At 33.6% G+C, this 27,118-nt stretch overlaps 3 protein-coding genes and 1 pseudogene across 5 annotated transcripts; 1 reads left to right on the top strand and 3 right to left on the bottom strand.

The window, feature by feature from the left end:
* Positions 1 to 2,327: 2,327 nt before the first annotated feature.
* LOC100264120 (fatty acid desaturase 4, chloroplastic-like) lies at positions 2,328 to 3,352 on the top strand (annotated as a pseudogene).
* Positions 3,353 to 3,500: 148 nt separating this feature from the next.
* LOC100262383 (vacuolar protein sorting-associated protein 22 homolog 1) lies at positions 3,501 to 12,521 on the bottom strand. The gene is made up of 7 exons (XM_002281094.5): positions 12,332 to 12,521; positions 12,096 to 12,206; positions 8,109 to 8,244; positions 7,001 to 7,155; positions 4,954 to 5,061; positions 4,008 to 4,097; positions 3,501 to 3,929 (listed from the first exon to the last, which is right to left on the bottom strand). The coding sequence occupies exons 1-7, from the start codon at positions 12,380 to 12,382 to the stop codon at positions 3,822 to 3,824; spliced, it is 759 nt and encodes a 252-aa protein (XP_002281130.1). The 5' UTR covers positions 12,383 to 12,521; the 3' UTR covers positions 3,501 to 3,821.
* A 1,556-nt stretch (positions 12,522 to 14,077) lies between these two features.
* On the bottom strand, positions 14,078 to 20,453 carry LOC100257271 (probable folate-biopterin transporter 4). Of its 3 annotated transcripts, none has more exons than XR_784624.3 (8): positions 20,255 to 20,449; positions 17,782 to 17,909; positions 16,913 to 17,134; positions 16,114 to 16,575; positions 15,537 to 15,734; positions 15,307 to 15,444; positions 14,752 to 15,071; positions 14,078 to 14,439 (listed from the first exon to the last, which is right to left on the bottom strand). XR_784624.3 is itself a non-coding variant. In XM_002281176.4 (7 exons), the coding sequence occupies exons 1-7, from the start codon at positions 20,333 to 20,335 to the stop codon at positions 14,810 to 14,812; spliced, it is 1,491 nt and encodes a 496-aa protein (XP_002281212.1). In that variant the 5' UTR covers positions 20,336 to 20,453; the 3' UTR covers positions 14,518 to 14,809. The 3 variants fall into 3 exon arrangements, 1 of the variants encoding a protein (XP_002281212.1); XR_009465313.1 differs by having other exon boundaries at positions 14,078 to 14,436; XM_002281176.4 differs by lacking the exon at positions 14,078 to 14,439 and having other exon boundaries at positions 14,518 to 15,071; positions 20,255 to 20,453.
* Positions 20,454 to 21,607: 1,154 nt separating this feature from the next.
* LOC100252146 (uncharacterized) lies at positions 21,608 to 25,199 on the bottom strand. The gene is made up of 2 exons (XM_002281200.4): positions 24,828 to 25,199; positions 21,608 to 22,038 (listed from the first exon to the last, which is right to left on the bottom strand). Exons 1-2 carry the CDS (start codon positions 24,991 to 24,993, stop codon positions 21,755 to 21,757), a joined length of 450 nt encoding a protein of 149 aa, XP_002281236.1. The 5' UTR covers positions 24,994 to 25,199; the 3' UTR covers positions 21,608 to 21,754.
* Positions 25,200 to 27,118: the final 1,919 nt, after the last annotated feature.

The raw sequence follows: 27,118 nt of genomic DNA, 5'->3' as shown, positions 1-27,118 counted from the left end.
ATTTATTTATTTTTTTATGATCCCTTTCTCAAATCATTTATGATATCACGTGGCACGGAGAATTAAAATCCCGAGTAGAATTTGGTGTCATATTACTATTTTTTTTATTAGGAAAAGTGACTTATGACTCACTAGTATGAAAAATATGAAAAAAAATAACTCTAAATTTTTTAAATCGTCTAATTATTCCTTAAAATGTCATTTTACTTGTCATGTCATTAACATCAACTAACAACTAAACTCCTCCGCCTAAATGCATCGTCTTGTACTTAGTATGTCTTCTACAATTTGAAAAGGTAGAACTGTCTTCTGATTCATATGCATAGGCTTAGAGCCAATAGTTGCCTTTGAATTCCTCATATATCATTCTAGATGATCTTCTCTTCTAGACAATTAATCAATATCCCTAATATTAACAAGTTGATGAAAGCAAGTACCTTTTTTTTTTCAGATTTGTATCTTTAGTCTATCAATTCCTATGAAAGTGAATCAGGCATACTACTTCCCAACCATTGGAAACCCTTAATATTTACGTGGAGGAGTCTAGTTTTCAATGAATGTTGATGGCAAGTAGAAAGAATATTTTAGGGAATAATTAAATGACTCATTCAAAAATTTGAAAATAAACACAAATTGATAACTCCCGAAAGATAATTCAAGTTTCATGCACTCTAAAATTAAAAGTAGTACTTAGAATGATCAAAGATAGTATCTAAAAATAATTTAAATTTTATGTACTTATAAGTTAAAGATTGTACCTAAGAAGGTCAAAGATAATACTTATCTCATTAAAATGTAATACTTGAATAATCAAAGATAACACATTTTATAAAATAAAAATAAAAAACATAAAATATTAATTATTTTTATATGAGTATTTAAAATTTGTATTTTATAAACTTGCGTTCTTATTTTGTAGTTTTATGGTTTTATAGTCAAAGATAATACTTTTGCCTAAAAGTGTACAAAATCATAATGAGTATTGTATTTGAATTTAATTCTTGTTTTATGATTTTTTATTTTTTTATTTTTATTTTTGTCTTTATAAAGACACTTTTCCCCTACACAAAAAGATATTTTTATATCAAAACCCTAAATTCTAATTATGTAAAACCCCTTTTGAAAAGTGAAAAATTTTCATGACTTTATAAAACCTTTGGAAAATAAAAAGTAGAGGGCACTTGAACACCCTCCATGATGATACGCTTGAGCTCCCTAAAGAGATTGATCGTTTTACATTGAATGCTCAGATGTCATCTATAATTTACCCTTTTGTTGTTTAAAGTTTGTTTGATCGTCTGCCTTTTTTTTCTTTGTTAACTCAAATACAACTAAAATTTATTTTCAATTTCCCCATCGCTTTAGGCCTAGATATGTAGAACGGCATGGTTTTAGAACTTGTAAGGATTGCATACCATATTATACCAGTGTTAGGTCTTGCACGGTTTCAAATTTGCAATTGCAGGCGATGGTCTTGACAACAATGGTGGCTAGCAAGGGTGGGAGATTGGGAGTTCAAATTAGTAAAGTAAAAAATGTCTTTTATATGGATGGTATGAGATATGATTTAATAGTAAGATATTATGAGAATTGAGTGGTTAGAGTAAAATGATATGAAAGGTATAGATGAGATTTAATGATAAATTAAAGTATTTATATGGCAAGATGAGAATTAAATCCCCAATTCTTAATATTATCACAAATAACTTTGAACTAAATGTGAAAAAAAAAAATTGTTTATTAAATTTTTGAGCTTATTTAATTATATCTATTTTTTTATAATTTATATAATATTTTTATAATTTTTAGAAAATTTTAATTATCTTATTTTACGTGTCGCCCAATACCAAATCGAGACGTTGAGACCGATATGCCTCATAACCCTCCAAGTCAATTATCGATACTACAACTTTGAACCATGCATAATACTACTACTTACTACAATTAGTGGTAAAGTTGAACACGACTTGGCTGAATTGTATCCAACTCTACCATTACTTTGAACCTTGCTTGATTGATGATGACTGGTGGATGGTGTACATTGGTGTAGCTTGAACCTTGATGAATAATGTATATTGGTAGAGAAGTTGAGGAATCATCCAGGATAAGCTTTTAAGCAATCTGTGACACATTCTCCACACACCACTAGCGACTTCCACAGCCCCACGCATCATCTCCTCATACCACACTGCTTTCTCTATCTCCACAGCCACTATTTCCACCTTTATTTACTCCCTCTTGCGGTGGGTTTTTTCTTAGCCTCCCACACCCTTCAATCTCCACCTCCTTCCCACATCACAAGTACTACTCTCTAAGGTCTCCCAACAATGTCGGTAGACGCCACCATATACTCTTCCCCGCCCTTGTCCACTGCTCAGCCACCTCCACTGCCAAGGCCAAGCGCAAAGCTGGCCAACTAGTCATTGAACCAAGACCCTTAACCCCACCCGCATTGCCAAAACCCCTGACCGCCCCTCAATCAATGACCAGGATTTACTATCTAACTAGCCTCTTCAAACTTGGGTGGCGAGCGGGTTCACCACCGTGCTGATTTCTTTGGTGAAGCGTGCCACAGGTTCAGCAAATTCACATATGTGGCTTGAACCTGTTTTCGCTGGCCTAATTGGCTATGTGCTTGCAGACATTCGCGCAGGGGCATACCATTGAGGCATTGATAACTATGGTGATGCCTCAACTCCTGTGTTTGGTTCTCAGATTGAAGCATTCCAGGGCCATCACAAGTGGCATTGGACGATCACCCGCCTTCAGTTTGCCAACAATCTACACGCCCTGGCTCATGCTGTCACCTTTACTGTGCTTCCTCCAGATCTTGTCTTCAATGATCCAGTTGTACATGGCTTTGTTTGGGTGTGCTCAGGCTACATTATGTTCAGCCAGCAGTTCCATGCCTAGGCTCATGGCACAAAAAGCCGCCTCCCTCCGCTAGTGGTGGCGCTGCAAGATGCTGGTCTGCTAGTGTCGAGATCACAGCATGCTGCCCACCATCATGTGCCTTATAACAATAACTACTGTATTGTAAGCGGAGTTTGGAAAGAGTTCTTGGATGAGAATAAGGTTTTTGAGGCCTTGGAGATGATCTTGTTCTTCCAGCTTGGTGTGCGGCCGAGGTCTTGGAGCGAGCCTAACTTTGGCTGGATCGAAGAGATTGAAACACCTTCACAAACTACAGTCTACTGATCATTTTTTTTTCTCCCTCTCCTTGCCAGAATTGCAGGGTTTGGGGACAATAAAAAAATTGCATTATGTATTTAATTTGGAGATTCATTCCTAAAAAGTGAATATGTATATGGTCATTGGCTGCACAACCAGGAGGAACACATTCATGCTATAATCACTCGATCCAGTTTAATGTTGATATATATCTACGGATCGCTTCCATCCTTGTCTCCATTTTCTTAGCAACCAAACAATTAAAGCTTTTCTATAAAGTTCGTTTCAGGATTACTATTCACTGTTTCATTGTTTTGCCAGTCATCAAATGGAAGGGAATAACTATAGTTGGAACAGATGATAGTCGTGGAGAGATGCTTCATGTTCTGACAATCACGTCTTTAAAAAGATGAAACATTAGTTACAAGGAAAACAAAGTGGTGGAGCGGGGTTGTGGGGTGGAACAAACACCCTTTTTTTCCTTTCAGGTCCCCCATCAAATGTCTATATCACAAATGGGGTTTTTATTTTTATTTTTTGCATTTTTTTCCTGATAAATAAACAAAAATACTGGATTCCAATGCTAGACCTATCTCATAAACACCCTTTTACCAGACAATGCCCAGGGCAGAAAACATGGTGCTGAAAAATCAAATCTTGAGAATATCAGCTCCTACAGCAGAGAGTGAAGATGCACAGGGAAACCAGTACCGGCGTTTGCCATCTCTGTGACCATCATCAATCATTGCAAGACCTTCCTGCATGACCCAACAGAGTTTCATCAGCATCAATTAAAATGAATATTAGGACTGATAGATAATCAACAAAAATCTTACGTCCAATAAAGTTTCAAGGGCATCAGTGGCGCGCCCAGAGGGCCAGGAGAGCCGTCTTTCCACCTCTTCAACAGTAACAAAACCTTGAGCCTGGAAGGAAGAGTAATTGCAACACAATTGTGCCAATCATTATAGTGGAAATAGGGAAAGAACTAATGGTTTTGTTCTGTGTTTAATAGACCAGAGCTGATTACTTGGTTAAGGTCCCCAAGTTTGCCTAAAATGAAAGTGCTCCATTTACATGTAGTAAAGCAAACAAGCTACCTTTACCACAGGTGAACTTCCCTACGCTCAGAATGAAATCTTTGTACACCTTAGCAAACTAGGCTAGTTCAGCAACAAAGTCATCCCAACTCACCACATATATGTGTATGTGTGCACACATGTCAGAAAGTGAAGAGATAGACAGACAGACAGATGCTGAGCAAGGATGAGGTTTCACTAACCCATATGGTCATACCTACAACATGCTAATATAAATCGCTGTACAATATGGGTCTTAACTCTTTGCTAGGTTTTTTTATTCATCGTTACTAATAACTAGTTGACTATTAAAACAAGCATATTTAGGTTGACAGCATGGAACAAGTGCTCGGTCCGTGGATTCCATGAGAAGACCTTAGAATATGGCCTACCTAGCTAATAAAACAAAGGTCTTTGCATGCTTTTTGCAATTTTTTGCCCCATATCTTAGTGGTTAAATATGATAAGAAAGATAGATCCACTTCTTAATAGTTGATCCTCTCCAAGTGATCTCTCCAATGACACACATAGAGCAAATCTGACTCAGGCCAGTCCTATAATCTGAAACTAACATATGCATGGATTTTAAAAGTATTAACAATGTCAGGCAAGCAATGGAGGAGAAGAAAAAATAGCAATAAGTTTTATATAAGAGAATATTGCATCAAGAAGTCTTAAGTGAAAAATTGAAAACAATCATAACCTGAGCCAGCTCTAGAATTGCATTATGGTCTTTGTTCAACTCTGTAGGGACAGACCTAACAAGCTTTCGCTTTCCAACAGATATCACCTCAAAACCACTACCCAATACCTGGAAAGGTTCAAGCACCGAATGTTAATACAGTGTATCATAACCATCAAGAAGACTGCTTAGGAGATGCATCCTGACTTTTATATTAAAGAAGTTCACTACTGACCATACCATGCAAACATTCCATTTACTTCTGGCAAGAAATAGTAATGGCACCAATATATATTCAAAAAAATAATAATACTGAAAATAAAAGAAATCGAGTATAGATGTCAGCATTAGATGAAAGTCTTAATCATTGATAGATGCTCCAAGAAAGTCCTAATATCCATCCATAGATGTTTCATGGGAGAAGTTATCTTTTAATCTAGAAGAATGTTATAGAGGTGAGATTGATTGAATTGGTTAACTATTGACCAAGGAAATCCCTTGGGATGCATATGGCTTCTAGTTACCATCATTAAAAACTTATGATAAACAATATGATACAAAAATATAATACATTCTTTATGAATTCAAATACGTATTGACAATCCATATCTTAAGTGTATCAGACAACACAAATAGGATACATGATATGACATGCAATACAACGATATAATAATACATGCACCTTAAGCTATTTTTCATAGTTTTTCTAAGAATAATCAAATTCAACATTTTTTTTTCTTAAAAGCATTATTAATTAAGTGTTTAAAATGTACTTTCAGGTTAAATATTGATCATAAAAAGGATAAAATAATCATACATGAAAAGTTATATTCTTGTTGTTAAAGACACATGAAATATTGAAAGCTCAACTAAATTTATTCTCACAATGAATATTAGGGAATTGCCATTTTAATTATTTGAAAATTGGCATTGAAACTAATGGCGATTTGTAAATAAAAATCTTTTATTTAATAAATTAGTTTTTCTTCTTTTAGTTTTAAGATTTCTTTTCCAGTGAGAAAGGAATGATGACAAAACACAAAAAATTAAAATTTTGGTGATAACGCATAAAAACATACATATCACAAACATATGTAAGTACATATTCCTAATCTCAATTTGGAACTAAAAATCATATCTAAATTTTCAAAAAGTTTATTTTAGTGGATTTTGTAACAAACCTATGCATTAAACTCATATTTTGTAAAATTGAACTGTTCAAAACTCTAGTGTTCCTTTTTGACATAGTTTAACTCTTTAAATCCTACCGCCTTTCACAAAATTGATTATACATTACTATATACTTTTATGCTTCCAATAAATATGTATTCCATATGTGTATGTGTATTTTTTCTTCTCATTTTTCATTATGTAAGAAAACTTAGGATACATGATATGATAAGATACAAGATATAGAAAAATAGAAAAATGAAACAGGATACATTTTATGAGTGAACAACCATGTCAATTACCTTTAATAGGGGAATGGCATCCTATATCAAATTATGGGATTAGCATGTTCTAAAACGTGCATAATTATAAAAGTTTTGTTTACCATTCTCTTTTTTTTCTTTTTTTGACCAAAACATTTTTTGTTAATACTATTTGTGGGATTATCATGTAGATTGACAATAATTTCAGGAATTTATAAGATCAAAAGCCTAGGATCGGAATAAAATGTAAGTGAAATTTCTAATTCAACTTTAACTAAATGTTAGGAAAAAAAATCTCAGATTCAATGCATTTTGGGATTTTATTTTCAGAAATATGATTTCCAACTCTTAATTTGGATACTGGCACACTAAACACACTCTTAAACTATATTTGCATGAATATGGGAAAGGTGCAGGGTCATAGACTATGTCTCTCATCCTTTAATTGATTTCCTCAAGACTTCTTAGTTTTAAGAACTTTGAATTAAGCAACACATCCTCACATCAGATGCCAAAACCCTACCACTACCCATGCAGATCTTAAGCATATACCAAGAATGCAAGCCCTTTCAGAGCACTTGCTCCATAAACATAGTATGCTGTGAAACATTAGGACAAAGAATCAACTACAATACCTTCAGCTTACTTATGGCACGCAAGCAGTCATCTTCAGATACAGCTCCATGAGCACTTTTACGTCTCTGGCAAAGCAAATTGCACAGTTCCTGCAAGTCGATCAAACCTCCATTGTGAACTCTTGTCGCTAAGCATATGTCAACAATTTGCACACCTGTCTAGCCAAGTATACTCACAAACAAAAGTAAGTTTCATCTCTGAAATTGGGTTGATAAATATTTACAGAAAATAGAATCAATATTCCCTAAGAATCTTTAATTCAATATTCTTTTTTTTATGTATATCTTCAATTCAATATAAATAAGAAAGTTTTATCTAAAAAAAAAGGACATTATTATTTGAAACTGTAGGAAGCATGAATACTAAATCAGCAGTTCTTCAGAGGTTGCAGCACACACAGGTGATGGTGTTTCAGTAAGATAATTGAAGGAGCTTAAAGTTCTGCCATTTTTTTTTCTTTTTCCTTGGGGAAGGGGTTGAGGTGGTATGCAAAGTAAAGTACTTATCCAATTTTTTTTTTTTTTATATAGGTACTTATCAAAAAGATAAGGTAAGTATTTATCCAAATATATGATGTGGAGTCTGTGAGTGTGTAGGTATGCATATTTGCATGTATGTACCCACACATTTTATCCATTCATATCAGGGGCTACAAAAAGCTCTCATCCAGTTTCAATATGCAATAAAGATTCATTAATAATAGAAAATAGAGAAGATAAATGCACAGAGGAATCTTAACCTACGCAACAAATTGATTCATAATTTATGTTCCAAATTCTAATCTAAGATCAGAATTTGGGTCAATTGTGCCCTTGCAACATCTCCCGGAGAACACAATAGCAGAATATTCTGCACACTTCTCCCCAATAAAAAATTTCATTTGAACTGCACTGTGCAAGAATCATACTGACAACATGCATGTTGTTTAAAATAGGCACACTGACAACATGCATTAATTATAGCATGAAAAAGTAACACATGCATTCAAACTAGTCTCAGAATAATCAACAAAATAACATATATTTTAAAGAAGTGGCAGATCAGAGGTCAGAGACTTTTTTGAAAATAAATTTCAAGAGTTGCACCATCAAGTAGATTGAAACCAACCAAGTTCATAATAGAAGTCACCAATTCCTAATAGCTCTGCCCAAAATCCCTTATTCGATGCCAAGGGGTCTACTCCTACTTTAGCACACATCTCATGGAACTGTGATCTGAAAGCAGGGTTCTTGCGAATGTCATTCTGCACCAACCATATCAACTTCAGTACAATTTCATATTTTCAACATCAAACAATGAAATATCATGATTTTTTTTTTTTTATAAGTAAAAGCAATTGTATTAAGAAAGCCTGATGTACACCTGAAAGTATACATGATGTATACAAGGCAACAAGGCCAAAAAGAAAAGGAATAGCAAAAAACCACCCCCTACTTACATCCTAACCAATCAATGAAATCGAAAAATGGACCAATTTTTTTTTTTTTTGATAGATAAAAAGAGATGTATTCAACGAAAAGAGGAAGCACCAAAAATAGTACCCTCAAAGCATACAGGGAGTATACAAAAGCAATCCAAAGGCTCGAAACCCCTACTTAGAGCCTAACCAATCCAAAAAACTATAGACACCCTAACCCAAGACCAAAGATTACATACAAAAGAATATTTCAATCTATGAAACGAAAGCTCCTCATTCCCAAAAGCTAACAAGCTCCTTTCCTTCCAGACTGACCAAAAAATACATAAGGGGGCCATTTGCCAAGCCTTTTTACGAGTTTTCCCCACAAAAGCTCCATGCCACCCAAAAAGAGTTTCCTTCATTGAACACGAAAGAACCCAAGCCACATCAAATAAGGAGAAAACAAGATTCCATAAAACCCGCGTCTTTACACAATGAAGTAAAAGGTGATCCACCATCTCTACTTCAGAGAGACATAGAAAACACATGTTTGCCATAGAGTACCCCCTCCTCTGAACTTGCTCCAAAGTTAAGATTTTATCCCAAGAAGCCTCCCAAGCAAAGAAGGCTACCTTAGGAGGTGCCTTTACTCTCCAAATACTATTACAAGGGAACAAATGAGAGTCTCCGAGCACCGATATAGAATACAACAACTTGACTGAGAAATCACCACTCTATGAAGCCGTCCAAACCACTCTACTTCATCCTCTCTCTGTACCCTAAAAGCTTTGATCTTGAGCATAAAACGCTCCACCATCTCAATCTCCCAATCATTGAACGCCCTTGAGAAAAGAGGGGCCCAACCCTCCCCATCATTGTCTAGGTTCCAAACATCCGACACCCAAGCATCTTTAGACAGGGATATGGAATATAAAGAGGGGAATGACTCACAAAAAGGCTTATCTCCACACCACTTGTCCTTCCAAAATTTCACTCTCCGCCCATTACCCACTTGGTAGGCTAGTCTACTCTTCAGAAACAACCACTCATTTCTGATTGCTTTCCAAAGCCCAACACCATATCTCTCACTTACGGCCCGAGTGCACCAATCCCCCTCCTCCACACCATATTTCTGACTGATAACTTGCTTCCAAAAAGCCTCTCTTCATTGGCATAACGCCAATTCCATTTACTTAAGAGAGCTCTATTCATCAAAGCTAAATTTCTCACACCCAACCCACCTTTCCTTTTTTCCAAGCAAACCAAATTCCACCTAACAAGGTGTGGCCTCTGCACAAGAGCTCTCCCTCCTCACAAAAAATCCCTCTGAATTTTCTCCAATCTCAACCTAACTTTTCTGGGCAAATAAAAGAGAGACATGAAATATATAGGCATGCTAGAGAGTGCTCTGAATTAGAGTGAGTCTCCCTCCTTTAGAAATATACCGTCTCTTCCACATTGCCAATCTTTTTCGAAACCACTCTTCAACAACATCCCAAACCGCCTCTAATTTGAAGAAGGCCCCCAAAGGTAGACCTAAATAACAAAAAGGGAGACCACCCACTCTACAGCCCAACTCCAAAGCCAAATCCTCTATATCATGCACCCTCCCCACCGGGATCAACTCGCTCTTCTCCAAATTGATTCTCAACCCTAAACAAGCCTCAAACCACATGAGAGTCAGCTTAAAAAAGTCATCTGGTCCTAGGACTCCTCACAAAACACCAAAGTATCATCCGCAAATAACAAGTGCGAGATCAGAACCCCCTCACCACTCCTACCTCTCACCCTCCACCCAGATAAAAAAACCCCCTTAATAGCCCTTCTCAACAAACAACTAAACACCTCTATAGCTATCACAAACAAATAAGGGGATAGGGAGTCTCCTTGTCTCAATCCCCTCGAACTTTGGAAAAAACCGAAGGAAAACCATTTATTAGAACAGAAAATTTCACAGTAGAAATGCACCATTCTATCCACTTTAACCTTCTCTCCCCAAAGCCCATTTTTTTAAGCACTGCCAACAAGAACTTCTAGCTTACATGATCATAAGTCTTCTCTATATCCAACTTACATAGCACACCCACTTGATTACTTTTCAACCTTGAATCCACTGCCTCATTTGCAATCAAAACTGCATCTAAAATTTGCCTACCGTCCACAAAGGCATTTTGAGACTCCGAAATCACTTTTCCCATAACCTTTTTAATTCTATTTGCCAACACTTTGGCCAACAACTTGTAGAGGCTTCCCACAAGGCTAATTGGCTTGAAATCTTTCAAATCTTCTGCCCCTCCCTTCTTTGGGGCTAAATCCAGGAAAGTAGCATTCAAAGACTTTACAAATCTGCCCCTCTCATGGAAATCTCTAAAAAAACCCATTAGCTCAACCTTCACCACATCCCAACAAAATGACTAAAAAGCCATGGTAAATCCATCCGGACCAGAGACTTTATCATTGCCTAAATCTGATAGAGCTACAAAGACCTCTTCTTCCGAAAAAGGAATCTCCAGCCCCTCAGCCTCACTTCTGTTTAACCCCAACAAAGACAGCCCTTCAATACTTGGACACCACCCCTCTTCTTCTGAATAGAGCTTTTGGAACGCCCCCAGCACACTAGTTTTTAAATTAATCTCCTCCAAATGCCAACAGCCATCTACTTTCAACTTGGACAACCAGTTTCTTCTACTATGAGCGTTCGCCATCCTATGAAAAAAACTGATATTATTGTCCCCTTCCTTCAACCATAATTCCCTAGACTTCTGCCTCCAGGAAATTTCTTCCCTCAACACCCAAGACTTATAAGACTCTCTCGCCTCTTTTCTTACTTCACACTCTTCTAGATTTAAAGCTGAGCATTTCTCCTTTTCATCCCAAAACGCAACCTGTCTGAGAGCTTCTCCCTTTTTATTCTCAATGAGACCAAACACTTCTTTATTCCAATTCTTCAAAATATCTTTTAAGGATCTCAATTTTGCGTTGAAAATGGACCATGATGTACAATCTACATACACCCTAACCCAATCTGAAAACATGTACAAAAAAAACCGTAAAATAGCTTAATCTGCTAATTCGGTATCTTCAACTTCTACATTCATAGCATTACTTTATACTTTTGAAAATAGGGATTAGCAAACAGGCCACATGCTAGTGCTTAATGAGGTCATTTAAATTTTCCTCCAAATCCCAACCTTCTACCCCCATTAGAATTCTTTTGAGGCTATAACATATTCTGCCTGTTTCATTATTCAAATTATTTTTTAATCTGACTTTCCCCAAACTCCCAAAACCAAAATCATCTATCATTCACACCAAAACTCATCCAAATAAACAAAAGGATTATTGCGCCAAGATGTTGATCAAAATTTTCAGACTCTCACCATTCACCAAGTCTAAAATTTGGGGCTCAATGTCTTACGGATCTGACCAATTTTTTACCAAGCTCCAATCCAATTATAATTCGATCCGATGAATTTTCAGCCTAGCGAATAAAAGCATCAAAATACCAAATTTCCACACTTTTTATTAAAAAATTTCCAAGTTCCAAACTTCCCCACTTAATTTCTGGAAATGTTTTCTAAATCCCATGGGAGAACAAATTCAATATGGGATTAAAACAAGCTACCAAAATTTCTAATATAATTAAAAATCAAAGGAGAAAAAAAACAACATCAGACATTACGAGGAAAAAAGACCTTGTGTTTGCGAGCAAAATCTTCCAACTGAGATCGAAACGTGGTGAGTTGCTCCTTCATGAGATCTGTTCGTATCTTCGCTACATTTTCTCCGAGCAACCGATACTGATCCTGCAAAAAAAAGGTAAAAATAAAAATTAATCATTAATACAAACAAATTAACAGCAAAGTGCAAAATATATATATATATATATATATATATATATATTTAAGAAAAACAAGGGATTGAAGGGAACCCTAGTGGCAGCAGCGGTCTGTAAACCGCCAATTCCAGGTCGTCGTCTCATCCTCGATTGCGATCGATTCGATCACGGAGGCGTCGATGAAGGAGCCCAACTTCACCAATTACAGAACACAGCTTCAGCTTGTCTGCAGTGCGTTTGGGAAAGGAAAAAGAGGTCATCCCAATACGTATGCGAAGTAGATTATTCATTTTCTTTAAAACTTTTTTTCGGTGATAAATTTTATTTTTCTTCTTACCCTTAAAATAAAGACATTATTCTTGAAAAAAATAAAAAAATAATCACGTAAAAGCAACGATTAAAATATCCATATATGTCGAGGTACTGACATAATTTATCAAAATTTTTTGATAATTTTTCAGTAGTTATCGATATTTTACTGATTTTTTTATGGATATTTCTCGATATTTCAAAGGAGTCAACGCAGATCAAAATTAAATAAATATTTTACATAAGTACCAAAGTTTAAAGTTTAAGGCATGAGTAAACTCAAATCATTTAAGCGTACAAGAAGGAATATATAAACCCTTTAAACCGTATTTAGTAAATAAAAATAAGGAATGAAAATAAATATTTTATTTTTATTTATATTTATTCTTAAGTAAAAATCAATTTAATAATTTCAATTTTTAGATGCGTATAGGATTATAAAGTTAAAATAATAATTTATTTTCATTTCAATATTAAATAAAAATGAGAATTAAAATAGAAAATAAATAAATAAATTATCAGTATATATAATTATTTTTTTATTTTTAAAAAAAAGACTCATAGTTTAAAATAATTCTTTATTTTCATTTTAAAAACTGATTGAGAGTTTTTTTTTTAAATAATAAAACCTATTTTGAAGTGTGATTTAAAAGCAAAATTGTTTTTTAAAAACAATTTTTAAAAAAGAAAGTAAAATAGAAGATTGTTTTTCTGATTTTTGTTATTAGAGAAAATGAATTTCAAATCAAGTGAGATTTTGTATTGAATTTATTAATAAGTGTAATAATTTTTAAAAATAATTTAAAACTCAATATATATAAAAATCATAGACATAATTGATGATTTAAATCTTTTAATAAATCTTATAATTCTTAAGAATAATTTGAAATTCAAAAAATTGATTAATTAAATATAAATTAAATAAAATAATTTAAACGTAATTGAGTAATAAATGTATGCAAATAATACAAAATTTTGGCTCATTTATACCTTAAAAAAAATTAAATTCTATTTGTTTTATATTCATTTCAAATAGAATAGCATTAACAATTATTAACTTTGAATAATTATTATTTATTTTAATAAAATAAATTCATTATGCTTTTATAATATGTTAATATCCCTATTTTTATAATATTTATAAAATCATATAAATAGTATTAGAAGTTATTAATTTTGAATTATTATTATTTATTTTTAACAAAATAAATCAATCAATGTTAATAAATATACTTTTATAACATTTATAAAAAATATATAATTTATGATTTTATTATATTATTAATATTCATATTTTTATTAAAAACTATTTATTTTTAATTTATTTATAATCAAAATTTTATTTTTATTTTCAATAAGCCGTGAATTAAATTTAATTTACATTATATAAATTGAATCTATAATTTGTATTTTTACCAAATAAAAAAAAATTGTTTTTAAAAATAACTTATCTAAAAATGTATTTAGCTTTTTAATTTTAGAAAAGTATTTTTAAAATGACTTGCATTAAAAAAATCAAAATATCTCGGATAAATTGAAATCCCAAGTTTTCATTTCCATTGAAATAACTCGAAAAAACATTCCCACTCCTAATTCCCAAGTCTTCCAGAAAAAGCCACCCAGGCTCATCCCCCTCAAGAGGGTTGTGTAATCATCCTACACAAGTGCGGGGCAAAGAACTAGCGATTGGGTGAAGATCATTGCTGTAATCATAAGCATCTTCATCGTTCGCTGAAATGAGAGTAAGCCATTTTTAGAATTGAAGAGACCTTTATGGGATGCTTGGTGCCACATACATTCTCTTCTGTAAATGCACTCAATATATCCCTATGACCCAAAGCCTGGGATGAAAGCCATAACAGGGGCTTTGTCATGCCAGAACTGCATTCCTGCTATATGAGCAAAGGCCCAGATAAGTATGCACACACTGGAGTTGATACTTGTACACCAAAGGATGAACACAATCTAACTATGGTGAAGTGATCCTTGCTTTTAATCAATATCAGTATCACACCATTAAGCAATATCCTATGTATTTTGAATTCATCTACTAAAAAAAATGATGTAATATGTTACAAAGACAACCTCAAAATGGAGTATTAAAGCTCAGGAATTCTAGCTTGGATGTTTTTGTTTGATATATTATTTTCAACTGCTATCTGAGTCGAAAAGAGCTTGTGAGTCAAAAAAAGAGAAAAGTGTACCTGTTTCATCTTCAGTTTCTTGGTGATTCCTGTTTCACTTTATCATTTGCTAACTAAATTATGTCGATATCCCTGTAGCCTCCTTTGGTATCAAAAATAGGAAAGCAATTGGGATGAAAGTGCAGAGGACTTGAATCACCATGCCCAAAAGAAGGTTGTCAAAAGAACCCGAAGAGATGTTTAGAACTGAAGCCAACCCAGCACCCATAAATGATCCGATGGTGGCCCCAAGATTGTTTATTGACATGAACAGGGCAAATAAAGTCCCTTCAATACCAGGCGGGCATAGCCGTCCAGATAATATGAGGAATGGCATAAACCTGCAGTTGCATGAAGAACAATCCAGATTCATAAGAAAAAAATAAAGGAGGATTCACCATCTATTTTCTGAAACATGCTTGTTTGTCAAAGCATGCATGCCCAGATGAAGGATTGCTGGATCTACACGTATTTTAAGCTCAAGTATGTATGCATGAACTCAAACATAGAATGCTTATGTTTCGACCAAAATAAATTAGCTGAAGAAAATAGGAGACTGAGAAAAAACCCGCATACTTGAATTGATGGATGGCATCATGAAAAGCAGAACCACATAGCACCATGATCTTATCCGATATGCCAAATACAACATTTGTTCGAGCCACTAAAGCAATATTTAGAAGACTCATGAAAGAATAACCAACATGAGCCAACCTGCATCATGTTTTGTAAATCAGGATTGTACCGCCATTAGAGAATTACCAACAAAACAAATTTATCAGAGAAATATAAACTAAACTACTTACATCAGAATTCTTCTTAGTCTCATCTTCTTCAAGTAATGATTATAAGTGAATGTTCCAAGCATGAGGCCTAACCACCCAACAACACGGACAGTCCCCAGAAATGATGCTTCCAAGTTCAAGAACTCTGTCTGGTAATAGAACATGACAGTTGAAAGGTTTGGAACAGAAACATGTGCTAGGAAAAACCACGCCATTGGTCTGGCATTCCCAGAATGAAGGAGAACAAAAGGTAACCATATGATTAGAAAGAAAACAAATCAATAGGGAAGAAAAAAGACAAATATATATATATATATATATAGGGTATCAGCCAGAAGAGATCCATGGACAACTACCATTGGTGGACAGGCACGTTTAGGATGCATCTCCACCAGGTAGATCTTTGCCAAAGCTTGATCCTCTAAGATGATTTGACTACTCATTCTACAGACTCACACTGTATCTGCTTGAGTGATCATCATCATAGCAATGGACCACCTTAACTATCATAGAGCTCCTAGAGAGGGACCCCATGACTAGTGACTTTAGAATACCATAGGATCAACTAGCTGGTACCATAAAGTTTCTCAGTAGTTACCTCAAAATGATTGGCTGTCTAAAAGCAGAGTACAAACTACAAGCGGCCATTTTCAGAGTGTGGAACCACTGTAACGCCAATGATCCATCTTTTTCTGAGATCTGGGATTTACTTTTAATGACCACTCTCTTCTTTTTGTTTGTTCGTCTCTTCTTTCTCCTCGAAGTACTAATTCTGGACCTTTCAGAATTGGAAGAATCTTCATCCAGAACATTATTGTCTCCATTCACTATCTGGGAGCTTCCTGAATTAGAAAGCTCGGGCAAAAATTTACTGCCTAAAGGATTCTCCTTGACCAAACCACATGATAATAGCTGTATGGATGGAAGTAAAGAGAATAAAAGAAATATTTGACCTATTTCTATGTTAGTTAATGCATATCCTCCCAACAAACTCCCACATATTCCTCCAATAGCCATTGCCAACCAAGATAGTGACTGGAGGTCTCCAGTAAATGCAGCCCTGATCAAAGGAGAGTTGTAAAATCTCATGTTATATTCTTCAGATGACAATACAAAAATAAACCAATTATAGAAAATAAGCACATTGTATTACAAACTTGGATCAAACACACATGTAATCCATGATGCAGATCCATTCAACAAGGATAGACTCAAATCCAAAATATAGTCATCTCTTCTAGGATGGGAGATGTCAATATTCTACCATTCTGAATTTGATGGAGTAAATTATTTTGAAGATTCCCAAGGTAGGCAAATAAAAATCACAGTGCCATTAGATTTTATACCATTACATGTGAACTTTCATGCACAGAATCAATTCAAATGTATAAACCTACCTTTCAAATCTTACTGCCTCTGCAATCATCGCATCAACCACAACATCTGCCATGGCTGAGCCAAGGTTCTGCACTGTTAAGGAGATCATGAGGTGCACTTTGGAATCCATTAGGGGTGCATTTAGGCCTAAAACGAGCCATGGAAAAAGAGAGAATATGGATGCAACCACCAAGTATGGAATCCTTTTTCTTCCTCCAATTGGAATACAGTCGGACAAAATTCTGCATGTAAGATATGCATTCAAATTTAACAAAAAAAAAAAAAAATAATAATAATAAAAGAAAGAATAAAATACACTTCAAAAAGAAAGTGTAGCTTTGACATTTTGGGCCCCGGCAGCTTATCAGTTAGGTAGAATAAAAGTTTCAGTTATTTAGCTATGTTTCGTCACTGCTAAACATAGGTTTTCATGTACCAGCATCAATGCCTTCTGTTGTGTTTCATGCAGAGTTTGACACAGGTCAATGTTCTTACCCATCACATCCAAAGGAGAGTTAGTTAAGTCTTTTTCTTTTCCCTCTCAAGACATAACATCATGCACTTGTTATCAGTTTCTTTTCTTTGTGCAGAATGATTTCATTTTAAATTATAATCATGTCCTGAAATACTATGGACACCAAGATGAATGGTAGCATCACGTGGAGCAATGAAACAAACCTTTGTTTATTTTTCATTGTAATTACCAATACCACCATTATAAAATATTAAGACTTCAACTTACTTGAATATATTTGCATTAGTTCATGCACAGTCATTATACAACAGCCCTTGGAGTTGCTAAACAGAAAACTCTTTTTTGTTTATGACACCAATGCACACATATAAAAAATAATAGACAAAAAAGAGCACAAGATAAATAAATGCATACCCATATAATGGTTTTATGCTCCATGGGAAGATTGCTATTGAATACACAAATTGAGAGGCTGAGGGTGACAACTTAAGCCTGTCTTTTAGCTGGTAGGAAACTGCTGTCCATACAAAAGTTCTGAAACCCTACATTCACATATTCATGATAAAAGATAAGTAAATAGAATGAAAATTAAAAAAGAAAAAAATACTGTTGCATTGGGGCCCAAATGCCACCAACACACATAAAAAAATGTTCAGCATAACATAACCAGCCATTTAAGTTTCAATACTTACATTCAGTATTATAGCTCATCTTAAACTTTAAAATATGAATTCCAATTTCTCCCAATCATTTGGTGTGCTAGTCATAATTTAGCAATCACAAAACTCCATTTGGGAGAACAAGGCTGCAGGCATTTCCAGGTGGCTAAAAATAATCAACACTAGCTCTGTAATTTTAACGACTTACGTTATCCTATTGAGATTAAAGAATTTTCTCCATGAATTAACTCTAAATAATTTGATTTTGCAAGGCCCCACTATATATTTTTCAAGTAACGCATCTTTAAATATTATGCCTTTAGAACAAATGATACCAATGAATGTTCCTGTTGGCATAGGTTCAAAACAGACTAGTAATTAATGATTATAAGGTGGAATAAAACCATGAAAAAGTATCTATTTTTTCTTGAATAGTCAAAAACTACAAGTGACAAAATTAAGGAACAATTAACTAGATATACCCTTTGGGAATTTCCAGCTGAAGAAGGTTCTATCTTCTTGTTTAATGCCAAAGGTGTGCCCTCTAAAAGAGATTGGATACAAGAGGCGAAGCCAATCAAAAGATATGGGTGCAGATGAGCTTGCTTCACACCAAAACTGTTCTTCTATATCATGTTTCCAGGGAAACAAAATTATACCTTGGTTTCCATAATTACACCCATTGAGGGGAGTACCATCATATCCCTCCATCTTGTAATTACCTCATAGAACTTAAGGGTTTGTTTGGCAACATTTTCTAAAAACAACTCCTTGTTGTTTTTAGGAATAAAATTCTGTTAGGGAAACCAATTATGAAAAACTGCCATATTCTACGTGTTTCAGAGCAAGATGGTGTGAAAAACAAGTGAAATTTGTTCTTAGAATGACTTTATTCCCTGTGTTTCCTTGATTCTTAGAATAATCTACAAAAAACAAGTGAATACATCTAAAATTTGTTCTAAAAAATCACCATGTTTTGAGAACAAATTCTAAAAAAACCATATTCAGTAAAAAAATTTCCAAACATGTTTTTTAAGTTGATAAAACTATTTTATGTTTTAAAGAACAAAAAACTGTTTTTAAAATCAGTTCCCAAACAAACTCCAAGGCATTCTTCTTTTTCTTTGATGTAGTGATCATGGATGGTTACCTTGGGAAATAAAAACAATGGAGCATAGAACCCAGCTAAAGACATTTTTCCTTTCTAATAGATAGCACAAGATTGCAAATCTATATGATCCCTAAGCCTCCCAACCTAAAATCATAACACAAGCAAAGCATAGTTATTGGATATCTCTTTCCAAGAGTGAATCCTTCTTCCCATCCCTAAACGTCCCAACTTAAAATAAGAATGCATGCAAAGCATAGTTACTGTATATTATTTTCCTAGCTGCAACTTATGGGATACCTGTAAGAAAATTCTCAGAAAACCCATCTAAAATAATGGTTTCACAGCAATGAAATGACATGAAATCTTAAGGATTAGTACATGGGTGCCAACAAGGCAAACATGACTGTTATTCAGGTCTTTAAGGATTCAGTCTGTCTCAAATACTATTACACCTATAATATGTCCATGATAAAGATTAAACAGTTCCATCTAAGTGAACTGTGTTTTATACAGTCATTTGGTTGTGGCAGCAATAATCATAACCATTTCACTACTAACCAAATTCATCACAGACAAGAACAATCCAGCAAGTCATGAAACTCATCAAAGAGCATAATTCAGCAACTTCTACCTTTAAGTTCATTCCCTCTATACAAATTGAGCTCAATGCACAAAGCTAGAGACATAAGACCTCCCATTTTATAACATTTTCAATACAAATTCTCACAAAACCCAAACCAAACATGAAGTCTTCCCCACATAATCACCCTCAAAACCCTCTAAAACCATAAATCCCAAACCTAGAAATCCAAACTACTAAATCCCCATATGGTCACCCTCAAATGTCTCTGCTACTTTTCAAACCCGCAAAGCCGAAAGAACTAATACCCAGATAATCACTCCCAAAAGTCTCCAAAACTATAAACCTTCCCAAAACCAGAGACCCAAATTAACAAATCCTCAAATGTAGGATCCGAAAACCAGAAACCCTCAACACCCAGCAACCAACAAGCTTCAATTCCCAGGAACATGAGACCCATCGACAAAACCATATTCATACACACACGTAAATAAAAAAAGAAGCAAAACTAGATAAAGGGAGGATTGAAAAACCTACCTGGGTGAAGTAAATCAAGCAGATAAGCCAGAGGAATGAAAACCCAAATGATTTTCGTAGTTGTTTTAGCCATTCTATCATTGTTGAAATTCACCAACCTCCAACCCCTCTCCCTCCTCTCTCTCTCTCTCTCTCTCTCTCGCTACGCGCCCGCATATATAGTTCCGACTTAGAAGCAAATTCAATATTTTCTCCCGTTTTAACGGTTTTCCCTCTTCAGTCTTCACGTCTCCATTTTGACTTTCCTCTACAATCCTTTCCCCTAGAGTCCATGCTCCTGTTGAGTCCCCTGCGACCACTTGGCGTGCTCTAGGGCCTTTCAGTCACTTCACCCAGGATTTGGTGGGAGCCGTTTGGTTTGGGCAGCATTTAACCCTTACGATCGGGCCACGTCAACACTTCGTCCAAAAAAGAGACCAAGTGGTTGTGGTCGCTGCCGTACGTGATCATGTTTAGTACCTTGTGAGTTTAATACGGGAGTGCTTGACGTGTGGGGACCAATAAAATTGTTACACGTAATCAGCACATTACAATCATACGGCGGCTTCTTTTTTTTATTCTGTTATCTAAATACACGTGTGATGTGATGAAATTTCATACTCTGGGATATACTTAGCCCAGATCGTGAGAGATGAATGAAATTAATTATAATTTTGTTATCTTTAATTCTCATCATCTTTCGGTTTTTTTTATTTACGAAGATATCTTTTGATAATTTGTTGATATAAACAACCTTTAAAACATTCAGATATATCTTCGATATATTCTCTATATATCTAATATTTATGAATCCTTTGACAAAATTCGAAAGAATATATCTATCAATTTGTATTTTATTCTAATTATTATTTTTATTTGATTTAATTTATTGTCAAAATATAAAAACATAATTTTGTTAACATGTATTTTATATATATATATATTGATATCATTGAATATATTTAAATTAAAATATATCATAAGAAACATATTTTAGAATTAGACATGTTATTATAATATTATTATAAAAAATTATAAATATAATGTTGTACACTTATAAAATTTATAATTTTTATAGAAGTAAAGGATATTATTATAAACAAATTATATATATATATATATATTAAATGTGTACTTTTACTTCTTATATAAATTTTTAAAAAAAATCTTAATATTTCATGATTTTTACATCATCGATGTTTTGACATATATTGGTAAAATTAAAACACCAATATATCAGTAATTATCAATATTTTCAACCATAGAAAAAGACTAATTACAACAACTATGATTTAGATTTAAAGAACAATTACTTTTGCTGGAAGCCAATTTAATTGAAAGCATCACCTCCCTGTTGAAATGCTGAAACCTGAGTTGAAGTCCAACATGAAGATTCATATTTGAACGGTAAACAAGTTCAGTATGGCATCCATAATCTGAATAAGGTCGGCCTCCTTGTTCTATTTCTCCTTCCAATTAAACCAAGCACATAGTCTGAAATGTACATCAAGTTTTCATCATTCAAACACAGTACAGTGGAGCATTTGCTGGCCGATAAACAAAGGGCCTGATGGTGTGAGAATAGCCTGATGGTCGACTGTAAGTGAACTTGATGCCTGAGGTACCATCTCCCAGATGGGTGCAGTGCTCATGGAAGCTGCTGATGGGCCTGGCTAGGCATGCATCCCACCTGTCACTCTCTGGCATCGTCTCTGCCACTCTGTATATTCCCTTTGCGTCAGTGAAGGCCTGATAATTTAGAACTTCCCCGGACTTCGTTATGCACAGAACAGCTACCTCAGCACCTGCACCAAGGCAACTAGATATTCAGTAAGCTCTCCAATACTATTTGTAAAGGTCTACTCCTTCCAGTATAAATATTATCTGTTTTGAGTCTACTGAGCCCTCACAGTTTTGAACCCGTCTACATGGTTAAGAGAATTTATCCTTAACTGATGTAGGACATCAAAGCATTACAAAATGAAACAGGACTAAGCCCCAAATCACGAAGAGGAAACCTCTAATGAGCTCCTCTAATACTCTCAACCATTGTCATAGGAAGTGTAAGAAATTCAGTTGTGTGGCAGCCTGATGCTTCAGAGAGCTGTAAACCGATTTTAAACAGTTTTGACAGTGTTTTACTTGGCATCAAACAGGCAGTAGTATAATGAGATGCATAAAGTCGTTACTGCACAGGGTAGCGTGTATATAATCAGCAGCACCATGTGTGTGTTTATGCAAGGTGGTAAGCAGTCTTATCAAGCACAACAGCCTGTGCTAATGGAGATTCTATACATCGAATAGGGTGGATAATCTTGAAGCTGAAATATGGATAACACGGGCATATTTCCCTCTTAACCAGAAGGTGCAAACCCCAAAGAAAGGGAGATTCATTTCCTTGCATAAATTGCTCATATCTGTGACAATGCACAAAGGCTCTCTTCCCTAGTCTAATGAAAGACAATAATAATTTTCATATAGCAAGGCTATTGTTTAGGTGCGAATAACCTTCTAAAATTTGGTTTATGTAAAACAAAACCAATAAGTGAAGGTAGGTCTGAATAAAAACTGTGATGCTTTAACCCGTAATCATGGGCTGCAAACATAAAATACTGCAACTAAGCCAATTCTAAGGATTCTAACCCTATGTTTGGTTCTTAGAAAAATTGAGGGAAAAAGTGAAAAAAAGAAAATAAAGAAGAAAAATACAAGAAAATAAAAAGACGAGAGTAAAAAATAAATTTCAAATCAATAAATTATTTTCACATGCTTCCACAAACTTATTCCACTTATTTTTCCTCTTTTATATAAAGATTAAATAATTTGAAAATGTATAAATTTGTAACTAATTTTCATCATATTTGGTTTTCTTTTGCATTTTCCATGATAAACCAAACAAGAGAAAATCATTTTCCTCATTCCTTCGTATTTTCCAGGAACCAACCATAGCCTAAAGCTACCAACAGCATGAGATGGAGCTTGAGGATTGAACTTTGCTTCGTGTTAAAAGTCAATCACTCAAGAAGGTAAATTTATTGTCTTAAATGGTAAGTGGAACACCTGCAACTTTGCCAATCGGTTCAGGCTAATTTGTGTTTTCAAAATGCATTTGCAGGTTCTAGCGCTATTAAGCCATTAAAGAGGCAGGGACTACCAAAACCGGGAAACAAAAGTAAACAAAATAAGGACATTTGGGTAAAAGGAGGCAAATACAGATAGTTAAAAGAATGAATCTGATCCTAGAAATCATTCAATCCCATAAATGATCGAAATGTGATAGAAGGAATAAAAACCTCGAGCAGAACCCAACCTCAGAATAACAGCAGGCCCAATGAAAGCAAGATTTTAGCACGTCACTGGTCACTTTCACTACTATCATAAAGATAGACAAAGTTTAAGAACACCGCTATTTGTCATCAGACAAATCATGCAAAATTGGCCTACACATGTGCTCTTTCCCAAATCAAAACAAAAGATACTATACAATAGATGATTGGAAGGAAAGTCCCTTCTAATCATGGAAGAACCACAACCAATAAGACCCTGGACCAAGAAACCCCAATGCTATCAAACTACAGCCAACAGAACCATTTTTAGCCTATAAATTGGAAGCTCCTCTCTTCCAAACACCCCCTTATTCTTCTCCATTCAGAAAGACAAAGAGGTGTAATCATTATAAACATGGAGTCATCACACCAATCAACAGCAGTATGCAATTTTACAATCACTTCACGTAATCCAAATCAATCTAATCTGATCTAAGAAACCCCATAAACAAAGCCCATAAAACCATTTCCATACGAAACCTCCAACAGATTGGAAATAACAACAACAACAACAACAAGACTCCAAGAGAAACCCTAGATTTTTTTTTCTTTTGCAAGACAAAATCAAAGGGCCAAAACAGAAATTTCAATGAACAAACATTCATAAGCAGAGAGGAGAAGAAATCAATCTTCCAAAAATGCACGCTATGCAGTCATAATAAACAACAAAAACACAGATAAAGCAACCTAATCATCCCCATGAAGAGCTATGAACTTTCTCCAATCTTTTTCCACAATCTGCATCAACTAATCAAATTACAAACACTATAAGCCCATAAACACCCTTCTATCTACCACCATCGACATAAGAAAAAACAAAAAAACAATAATAAGAAAGGGGGAAAACCCAAAAAGAAGTGAAGAATTTTGCTGATTTTAACAGCAATCTATGAAGTATTACAAATCAAAAACAAAAACCCAACTTCGAAATTTGGTTGAACAAAAAGTTAATCATAAAAGAAAAGAGGACTTGATAGAAACAAACCCCATTTAAAAAATAAAAATAAAACGATTTTAATGATTTCAACAGTGGCCCATGAAGATTTAAAACAAAAAGATCACCAAAGATCCAACTCACAAATTTGAGTGAAGGAAAAGCTAATCATGAGAAAAAGAAAAAAAGAGTACTGAGAGAAAATTGATACCAAGACCGACCCATGAAGAATTACAGTCAAAATAAAAAGCACAACCCACAGAATTTGAGAAAACAAGAAGCTAATCACAAAGAAGAGCGAAAATAAGTATAACCAAAAAAAAAGGGGGATGACCTTCCAAGATATGGTCTTCAGGGCCAATAGAAGAGTCCCCACAAACATCACAGACAACTCTGCCATGGATTTCACCGGTCCAAGCTCTCACACAGGAAAAGAACATCGTCATCATGACAAACAGGGTCAGCACCATCACCACTTTCCTCTTCCTCTGTGCCTCCATTTGCTGAATGTTCACTGACTCCACAGTGCTTTTCTCGACACATTTATATGGAGGTGTTGCTGGATCTGCGTTCTGGGTCCGTTTGTGATGGGTGATGGGTCATCCATTTTCTTTTTTCTAACCAATTAGGAAAATAAAAATAAAAATTGTATGGTATTGAAATGACCGATTCAAACCGTATAATGAAATGTCGGCTGCCAAACAAGATTTCAAAATGATAATATATATAAAAAAAATAATGAGATTAGATACCAAGCAAACATGATTATTTGATTGATCATACATTTTGGATATCAAAAATATATATATATTTTTTTATCATCATAGTCCAAGAAAACAATTTTTTTTACAGAAAACAAAATAAAATATAATTTGAGGGAAAACAATTATTAAAAAAAATATATAAAATTTATTTTATTAAAAAAGTATTTATATTTTAAATTAATATTTTTTATTATTTATTTTTGCATTATTACCATATTGATATTAGGGTTAGCTTATAAATAAGGATATCAGAGTTAATAAAGAGAGATCATTATAGGTATGCAATCTTACTTTCATCGAACCCTTGAATTCCAAAAGATGCATGAAAAATGATAGTCCATTGTATTATGTTTTTATTATTCCAATTTTTATTTTCTTTGTCTTTTTTGTTTTTATAAGACAATTCCTATTGATGATTACGTCACGACCAAAAGTTATATATATGATCTTTAATTCTCTTATATAGTTAAAAATCATATAAAAAATATTTTTCAATTAATAATTTTGTTATCAGATGTTACAGATATAATTTCTAATCTGTCATGGAGCTAAAAGTTATGTGAAAATATATTTTTTGTTTTTCAAATTTTTATAACAACACTCCATGAAATTTTGATTAATTTATATACTGAAGTTATGTCTAAAAGGTTAGTAAATTAATAAATGTTAAAATTCATATAGTTAGAAACTATATAAAAATATTGTATTATAAATTTAAATTATATATAGCATGAAGTTATGTAATTATTATTATCCATAACTAAGGTTATGAAAAGAAAAAAAATCATATTTTTTGTATTAGTCAACGGATATATTAAAGTTATTAATATGTATTTTCTTATGATCAAAATTAAAACCAAAATTATTAATTTAACAATTTTATACAACTTTATGAAATTTATATAATAAAAAATTATAAGAAAAACATTTTATAGCAGGAAACTATATAATCATTATTTTTAAAGTAATAAAATTATATAATTTGAAAATTTTGAATAAAATATTTTCATTCTTATTATACAATTTTGATTTTTAAATATTCTAAAAAGCACATATAAGAATTCTTCTTATACCAAAAAAGTTTAAGGTTATGTGTTAAGCATTTAATACTAAAATTTTATGTTGAAAATATTAAAAGCTACATATGAAAATTATTTTTTCATTTTTATTTCCATGAGAATTCATATAAATGATTTATTCAAATTATTTTTAGAATGAGATTATTGATGTATTAAATTAATCCAAAACTATACGAGGATGATTCTAGAATTAATATGGAATTAAGTTATATTTTGATTTTCCTTTTTGACATTTTTTTTTTTATCACAAGTATGAAAATAGATATTACATTTTGATTTTTTTTATTTTATCAAAGTGTTTATATTTGTTTAAATAGAATCATGGTGTTTCATTTCAAAGTTTTGAAGTATGGACAATTTACAAGATATTTTAGATCATATGATAAGTTTCCTTCAATTTTAATTCATGAATCAATTTTATGGTCGACTAAAATAATTGGTCCAGTTAAATTAGTTTGATGATAAAATGATTTTTAATCATTTCATGTATAAATCACCTTACACTTACGAAATCAACTGTATGACAGATGTAAGATATATATATATATTGTGTCATTTATTTTCATTGTTGCTACACAATTTATTAAATTGGGTCCGCAACATGATTGGTGTTTTTCTATTGTACAATATTGATAACACATGATGTTAATATTATATCAAGTAATAAAAATTTGATTAAAAACTTAAGAAGAACTCACATGATCACAAGTAGCATTTGATTCCATGTAAATGATACTTTGTGCTATACTAGATTAAGAAGATTTTTACAAAACCAACTTAGT

The sequence above is a fragment of the Vitis vinifera genome, chromosome 19 (genome assembly GCF_030704535.1).
Source record: "Vitis vinifera cultivar Pinot Noir 40024 chromosome 19, ASM3070453v1".
Lineage (NCBI taxonomy): Eukaryota > Viridiplantae > Streptophyta > Magnoliopsida > Vitales > Vitaceae > Vitis > Vitis vinifera.
This window is presented reverse-complemented; position numbering and strand designations above follow the sequence as displayed.